The sequence below is a fragment of the Chlamydotis macqueenii genome, chromosome 10 (genome assembly GCF_036417535.1).
Source record: "Chlamydotis macqueenii isolate bChlMac1 chromosome 10, bChlMac1.mat, whole genome shotgun sequence".
Taxonomy (NCBI): Eukaryota; Metazoa; Chordata; class Aves; order Otidiformes; family Otididae; genus Chlamydotis; species Chlamydotis macqueenii.
This window is the reverse complement of record NC_141565.1, coordinates 17,543,139-17,551,673: the sequence shown is the minus strand read 5'-3', so window position 1 is coordinate 17,551,673 and position 8,535 is coordinate 17,543,139. Positions and strand designations below refer to the sequence as shown.

General features: G+C 43.6%; 1 protein-coding gene across 2 annotated transcripts in view; it reads right to left on the bottom strand.

Annotated features, from left to right (window-relative positions):
- Nucleotides 1–3,069: 3,069 nt before the first annotated feature.
- TAFA1 (TAFA chemokine like family member 1) overlaps nucleotides 3,070–8,535 on the bottom strand; it is a 230,093-nt gene continuing 224,627 nt past the window's right edge. For both annotated transcript variants that reach the window (XM_086755538.1, XM_086755539.1), the window contains exon 5: nucleotides 3,070–6,276. In XM_086755538.1, the coding sequence (XP_086611664.1) occupies nucleotides 6,259–6,276 (18 nt within the window). In that variant the 3' untranslated portion in view covers nucleotides 3,070–6,258. The remainder of the gene's footprint in view (nucleotides 6,277–8,535) is intronic.

The window sequence follows — 8,535 nt, the reverse complement described above, 5'->3', positions numbered from 1 at the left end:
GCACCAGGGAAAAAAAAGAGCTGAGAAAAAAACCTAACAACGTGTCTGTGCTTGAAACCCATATTGTGCATTTAACGGCAACTTGGCCTGTTCTTCACTTGCTATTTCAAGTCCAAGAAAAGTCTGATCAAATCAATAGTGATACATTTTCCTCTTGCAGAGACATAAACTAATCACAAGACCTTACTAGTCAGCGTGCTGAGTTCTTGGTTCCAGTCAAGATATATGAGACTGTAGAAGCAACAAACAGGACAGGTTCAGTGAAGGTGAGGAGCTGACAATTAACTCCTCTGCTGCAAATCAAGTACCAGTAGCATCTGCTTTGTGCCCTAGGGCACACCTGAGATGGACCCTGTGGCCCTGAGCTGCTGTGGGCAGTGCAAATATAGGGAGCTGCTGGCACAGCAGCCACAGCAAGGTTGGGATCTCGCCTTCCAAGTAAAAAGGCAAAGAAAGAAGCTCACATAAATCACTGCTGTTGGAGGGAACAGCTCCCCGAACTGGGCCTTGACAGCACAGCTGCTTTTCTTTTGTCCGTGGGGCAGCAGTGGTGATAAAGGACTAATAGAGATGGATGAAAATAATTAAGCAGTGTGAAAGAGAAGGGATGAGATGAAATGAAAATGAAATGAAATAGGAAATGAAGAGCAATGGCAGGTGGGAGAAAGAAATTGCGTATTCTTCTGAGCAATACTTTAGGTTATGGGTAGTTTGCCTCAAATCGAGGTGAGCTTCTAGCCCTCATTTCTAACTGAATCACGGACAGCCGTCTGACAAAGCAAGCAGATGAGAAATAATGGGAAGCAGGTCAGTAACCTGATGCTCAATCTGATGTATATTTTTTTTTTCTGGACTATATTGCCACATGGTGGGAAAAACAAAAAAAAAAATCATTTGACAATGAATGGTCCATGAAAAGATGTCATGTGGGAAAGACCTCATACATTTCTGAGCTGCAGTCAGGAATTAGAAGTACTTGTCAAGAAGGTTTTATCAAAGTTCTTCCAAGCATGCCCACGGATAAATATCTGCAAAATCAAAGTGATTCCCCCCCCCCCCCCCCCCCGCCCCGCAATGACTTAATTGCTTCCCTGGCAGTGGTGCTCACATTTTTTTTTTTCAGTTGAGAACAAGTTATTTCTGCTTCTTGTTGGCTGGTTCAGGCACTTTCTGGTGTCAGAGAATGTGTGCTTCCTCTGCTCAAAGTCAACTTTTACCTGAAAAAAAATCATTCTATCAGATGGACAACTCTGAGAAATCGTGGCCTGCAAAAGGAGGACTGTTGGCCACATCTATTTCTCAGCCCATCAGGGTTAGCCATAGCCACGTCTGTGCCTTTTCTCATCTCTGCTCTGATCTGGAAGGCTCAAAGTAGCTTCTGCTCAGGAGCCATGATACCAGAGTAGGACAGAACTGTGTCCCTGTGGGAGCAGAAGACGTTGGAGTAGGTCTAGTGGTGGTCTTCCATGCATCAGTGGTTTGCAAAGCGCAGCTGAAGGGAGTGGGTGTCCACACTTCATTGCAGGAAACCCTAATTTTACACTCTGTGGCCTGAGCTAAAAGCTGGGGTCTGCTGTGAGTGAAATTTCACTGATGTAAACCATAGATGAACCATCTGCGATGATGACCTAAAATCCAGGAGTCCTCATTTCTACTACTGGCTCTGCTGAAGTCTTTTAGCATAACCTTGGACAGGTCTCAAATCTTATGAGTCTCGGTTTCCTACCTGCAAAGCAGAGGATTCAGTTTCTTTTCCTCAGAGCAGCACAGTTTTCCAAAGTATAAATATTTGTGAAGTTAAGTGGTGTGACTGTGTGAGCATTTCGGAGAAGGAACCATAAATATGTGTCAGGTCTATGATCTGAATTCAAACTGGTGAACTAGAAAAAGTGTTGACAGCCTTAAAGCAACTGCCCCGTACACACATCTCCTCCTGTCTACCTGAGAGATTATTTGTGGAATGTATTTCTATTTTCCTCTGACAAAAAAAAATATATAGAGTACCAGGCAAAAAAGCATGACCCTTTTTTTTTTTTTTTTTTTTTTTTGGTCAGGCAAGCTCTAAACCCTGCTTACTGGGATGTGACCAAGGTATTGATAAAAGAGAAGCTCATTTTAGGCCACAATATTCATCCTGCCACTGAAGAAGAAACAAAAACTGCCACCTTCAGATGAAGTAGATGTGCTTTCCAAGCCAAGGTATGTTTATCTCTACAGCTTCTCTGTCATCTGTAATTATGTTTGGACCATAGAGTGAAACAGAAAATGGCAAATGAGCAAAGTTAGGAACATAACTAATAATTTTATAATAGGAAAATATACCAGCAATACACCACTGAAAGTATCTGCAAACTCTGTTAATGGTCAATCAATAGGTCTGATAAGAGCATCACTCTTCCCAAATGGTACCACCTTCAGTAATTTGTCATGGGCCTTTCTCTGTGTAATGCCAAGTTCAGGTGCACATTATGCTGTTCGCAATTGCTGACCATAGCAGTGGACTTTCTCCATGGGGCTTTTTTCTATAACTATAGCATGTACCGTATTCAAAGCAATATCAAATCATACCACACTGAGCTTTTTATTACCAGAGATTTTTGGACAGCAGTGCATAATCTAGATTTTTTTTTTTTTTTTCTGAATCAATAGGCAGATGGTAGCTACTTTTTTCTTTTTTTTTAGGTTTGTTTTTTTTTCCAACTTGTACATTTTAGATTTACATAACTTGGTTTCACACATCTGAAGAAAAAAAACACTGACATAAATCTAAGTTTATCTTTGATGCACTGACGAATATTTTTCTTTTTTCCCTGACATGACTCTCTCTAGATTTCTGACAGAAAGTAGGAACTTTTTAACTTTTTTTCTTGGTGATGTAAATACTTTTTAACACTGTGCAAAGAATGGCATGACTTTCACTGTCTCATGAGGACATGGGGCCCATTCACTCCACCACTGAAACACACTGGGTTTCCATCGGCAGAGGTGAAAAAGCAGCTCTGACATCTTCCCGCTGCACACTGTGTTACTGTGCGTGTCACTGAAACACATGATCATTGTCACTCCAGGCTGGTTGAATTTTTTTTTATTATTGTTTTCAATTTGGTTCACTGAAACAATGAAGGTTAGCTGCATCCAGTTCTTAATTTGACTTCGCATTTTATTAGTCATTATTTTTTGCAAAGGCCTTAATTCCCCTCTAAAACATGTTAATTAAAACAGCAATTTCTTACTGCCGCACTTCATGAGCAGATTTTTGCAGCAACTTCAAAGAGACGCAGCTGTTTACTGAATTTGGTGTGGTGATATTTGAGGCTGCCTACTGGCAAAGAAAAATTCATAAACATCTCTAAGAAACTTTGCTGGGGTAATGACAACATTTCCTGCTTATATTTTAGCAAGTCTAATATTTCCCGATCTCAACAGGCATATTTCATAGACACAGGCACAAGCATTGTTATCTACTCACAGTCTGAGCCATGTCAGATACACTGCTATGGGGTAACTACCTCTCAATGGTGAAACCTCAGGCTTTGGCAAAGGGTACAAGAGGCCATGGGCTAGTTTGCTGTGTGAGAGTCATCTTACAGACTACCAGTAGACTGGGAATAAGGAAACCAAAGTTCAATTTCTGCTCAATTTTCCGTAGCCTGCCAAGGTGATTTTTTTGAGTGGCCATTTATCTTTGTGTGCCTCAGTTCCCATTTTTAATGGGATGATAACATATCCTGGATTTTAATTAACTTATCTCCTGGTGGCAGAGTCTACCTCTTCATGCACCAAAAGCTGCTTAGCTCTAGAGGAGCCTAGGGTTTTTGAAGTGCCGTTCTAGTAAAACTGAGGCACACTAAGGATTTATTTTGGAGGAGTTTCTCCTTACATGTGGCAGGTGAGCCTGGAGCTGGTCTGATGATCTCATTTCAGGACCACATCTAACTGTGGGTAACCAGGCACCCAGTTGTCCTCTCTGAATTGAGACAATGGGACTAGCGACACAGGGCCATGGCAGATCATATCTAAAACACAGAGTATGATCTGGGCGTCTTCTGCAATTTAGGCAGGTGGCTGTGGCCAGAAAACACATGGCCTGTTCCGCTGGGCCACCAGCGAGGCTAATTTCCATGCGCTAGGACCTACAACTGGTGGTGAGGCTTATGCTCCTATTTAGCCTTTCTGTGCACAGAAGAAAACCAAGTTTCTTCCTTCGACACTTTTCACTGGCCCATCTTTTCAAAGGGGAAAGACTCGAAGTACTTGGAAACAGCATATCCATTTCCACTCCGAGCATCAGGCAAGGACAAGCATGGAAAGCCTGCATGGAGTATGGCGTGACATGTCATGTAGCTGTATTAACACAGTGTAATTACAGTGACAAAGTTCTGCCTCTTGAAGCATCAGGGATTGAAGTGGTTGCCCTGAAGGAGAAAGAAATTAGGAGGAGAATTTTGACCAACTCCAGGTCAGGAAGTGCAGCACTTCCTTTGCATTGGATTAAATGTGATCAGTGTGGCCAACGGGGTCCTGAGACAGACAGGTAAGCAGGCTGAAAGGAAATTGGAATTATTAAAGAAATGAAGCTGGAGTGAATAGTACAAGTTTTACAATTCCCTGTTCCTCTTTGATTTGGTAGCATTAGGTGTACTGAAGGGTAGATTGCTCAGACTTATGCGTGACAGCAAGATACTTTTCCAGATGAATAAACCCCCTGAAATTAATTGAATTGCTCAGGGAAGTGCCTAGGAATGTGAACTAGGCTTGCAGCCCTCAGATTTGATCTTGCTCCAGCAAAGCAAGGGCTAGACTGCATGATGAACAGCAATAGCTTAGCTAGAAATGTGGAGTCAAATAGCTCGCAGTGAGTAGAACAACGTCTCTGTGGACGCCTCCTTGCTGAAGAGCAGCTCTTCTCAGCTGAATTCACCTTAGCAAGAAACAGATTAAAATTAAGCTGAGAGAAACTATTCCTGAAATGAAAGCAGGGCTCAGACACAGCCTGCTTACCACAAACAGTTGTGTGTTTGCTGTGCCACGGTATTGCCCACGTGTATGCCCTTCAGCTGGTGGCAAATGTTCTCAGCGGGAGTTAGCCTGGTCTGCAATGAGGGAAGCTTAAATTTAGGTTGTTCTCCTGTGTGTGCTGTGGGACAAGAGCACGCAGCCAGGCAGTCCCTTGCGTGTGGGTGTCTCTGAGCATTCGAGATGTCCACAGAGACGTTTGCTTAACCTGAAATGCTTGTTGCAAGTGGGCTCGTAAAAAAACCAAACTGTATGTAAAAAGCCCTCTCGCGTGCTGGTCTGGAAAGAAATAGCTTTGTTGGTTTTTTCCCAAAGAATTAGTGAGCCAACACCACAAAGCTCTGGAGCTGGTTACTGGGTTTTTACTGTAGTCTCTATGAGCTATACAAAGTCTGAAAACATAGTACGTACAGTACATCTTTAATAAGAAGGGAGCTCACAGTCTACCAAACTCTGCCAAATAAACTTTTAATACATACTGTACGTCACTCAGTAGTTGTCCATCTCTTCTTCATGGAATATCTAACAGCTCTAAAAATATTTTCTTGGAAGAGGGTAGAATTATCATTGTTATATATCAATCAAGTATGGTTAATGAAGCAAAGCCAGCATGCTAGTATTGCACAAGGGGAAAAGCCTCCAGAACACAAAGTGGAACAACAAATGCCCTCAAAATTCTGCCGAAGGGAACGGGAAGCTCTGGATGCTGCATCGGTAGGATTCGTGTAGCTCTTAGGCGTCCTTGTACCCGCAGCAGGTTTGCTTTGCCTCTTCACTGCCACATTTCTCGCAGGTAGGGATCTTCCAGACCATTACAAAGAAGAAAAAAAAAATTTACAGCAGCTGCAGCAAAGTGTGGTACTATTCAATTTCTTGAAGAGTGAGGCTTTTATTTCAAAATATCATATATTAATATATATATATTTCTATATATATACTTTAATTGGTATAAAGTAAATTGTAGATCCAAACTTATACTGTTGTTTGTACTTCACAATCTTGGAAACTTTACCAAAGGAACCATTTTCTTCATTTTTATTTTCAGCTGTCAAAAATCAGGGGCATTATTTCCACTGAATCTCTTCTTTCACACAGTAAAGCCACTGTTGTTATCTGGTAAACAGTCAAAGTGCAAATAAAAAATCCATTTGGCTTGTAAATGCTGAGATGGTTTTAAACTTTCAATACTTTGTCCTCATAAATCAGCAGGGCTTTCACTGTCTCCATGCAGACGACGCTCTGTTAGGTCCTTGGGTGGATCTGCAGTAAGAAAGTGAGAAAGAGTCATTTATATAGAACATGATATGAGAAGAGAGACAGACTCAGGCTTCGTGGCACTTTGCCCTGCTCATAGAATGGTTTGGGTTGGAAGGGAGCTTTAAAGGCCATCCAGTCCAACCCCCCCTGCCAGGAGCAGGGACATCTCCAACCAGATCAGGTTGCTCAGAGCCCCGTCCGGCCTGGCCTGGAATGTTTCCAGGGATGGGGCACCCACCACCTCTCTGGGCAACCTGGGCCAGTGCCTCACCATCCTCATCGTAAAGAACAACTTCCCTGTGTCTAATCTAAATCTAGCCTCTTTTAGTTTAAAACCATTACCTTTTGTCCTATCACAACAAGCCGTGCTGAAGAGTTTCTCCCCTTCTTTTCTCTAGGCCCCCTTGAGGTACTGGAAGATCACTATAAGGTCTCCCTAGAGCCTCCTCTTCTCCAGGCTGTACAGCCCCAACTCTCTCAGCCTCTGCTCATAGGAGAGGCGCTCCAGCCCTCTGACCATCTTCATGACTTCCTCTGGACCTTCTCCAACTGGTCCATGTCCTTCTGATGTTGGGGGCTCCACAGCTGGATGCAGTACTGCAGATGGGGTCTCATGAGAGCAGAGTAGAGGGGGAGAATGCCCTCCCTCGACCTGATGGCCATGCTTCTTCTCATGTGGCCCAGGATGCGATTGGCCTTCTGGGCTGCAAGCGCACATTGACGGCTCATGTCCAGCTTTTAATTCAAATAGCAGTCTTGGGGCTTCAGGGATTTCAGGACATGCAAGAGGCAGACTCCAACCAAGCTCCTGCCTGTGCCTTGGCAGATCCTGGATCTGCCTGGATCTATCACCTGGGCTGGTGGTGCAGGATATGCCAGGACAGCTCCTGACACCATGATGCCATGCTCACCCCAGCCTTCCACCCTCCCCTTCTCAGAGCGATGCTAGGAGCTTCTGCTAGACAAGGACATGGAGATGGATCCATTTTTCAGCTTCATTTCGACCCTCACCAACCCACTTACCCAAAGAGGGGCATGGTAGGAGTGACTCGCAATAAAATAGACCAGAAAGTCTGACCGACTTCATCTACTCACCTTGGGTGAGATAACACGGCCTGCAACAGACCGTAAAGCCATCGCTCTTTATGACTAACACCACAATTGATCTGCGTGAGCACGCTAATGGCTTGAAGAGGAAACACCACCACCCAGGTTTTTTTTTCTGGATGCTGAAATAAGAAAGACTGACCAGAAGCAAAAATAGCTCTCTCAAGGAGAGGCTTTTGTTTCTTTCCCACACTGAAACACACAGATGAATGGCACAAGGGGTCCAGCCCTTTGCTAGACAACTAGGTCAGCAATGAAACTCAAATTGACTTGAATACGAGCAGGCTTAGGCATTAAATCAGGGCTACAAATTATTAGCTAAGCACTAGGCCATACGATGGAATGCAGCAGTAAGTCTTATAGCAAGAGATATTTACTATCTTGTGCTCTACTGCTTTGAACTGACCTCTTAATTACAGAGACTGTTATCACACAAATAGAGGGGTTTCTTCACTACTCTAAAGAAAAACTTAATCTGAAACTTATCTGACATACTAACCTAGTCAGCCACCTTAAAAAAAAAGAAAATAAAACTTTGGTTCATTTACCGTTTCCTTCCTTCCCTCAGTTCCTTTTTCTTCTCTCCTCAACTGACAGTTGACTGCTGGATTTTTTCTCTTGTGGATGAACACACCCCTTTCTCATTTGTAGACCACCTCAAGAATTTGTGTGGTTGGTGTAGGAGCAGGGAATGACAGAGGACCACAGTGCCAAAAGTCTGTGGGCACCTCAGGTGCTATTTGCTGCAGCATGAGACAAGCAATGGCTGCTAAGAAATGTAATACTCAGGTCATTCGGGGCACCGTAAAATGGTCTGCATTTCTCTGATGGTAAAGTGTACGGTAAACCAAGTGTTACTCTAGAAACTGGGGGGGTAGGTGGAACTGGGGCGTAACTGGGGGATAACAGGGGAGATGCTCTGCCAGTCCTCAGGTGCTCAATGCTTGAATTTCCATCCTCCACAGTACCAGCAGAAAATCAGCTTGTGGAAGTATTTAGAGTTCATGAATGCCAGGTGCTATCAGTGTGGATTAGATAACAAGGGCATTTCACAGCACAGTGTGCACACGAGCTTGGGCAGAAAGCTGTGGGGAGGAGCACTGTGCTCCTCAACAGCCCCGCAAAATAGCACACAGAAAGTTGCACATAGACACC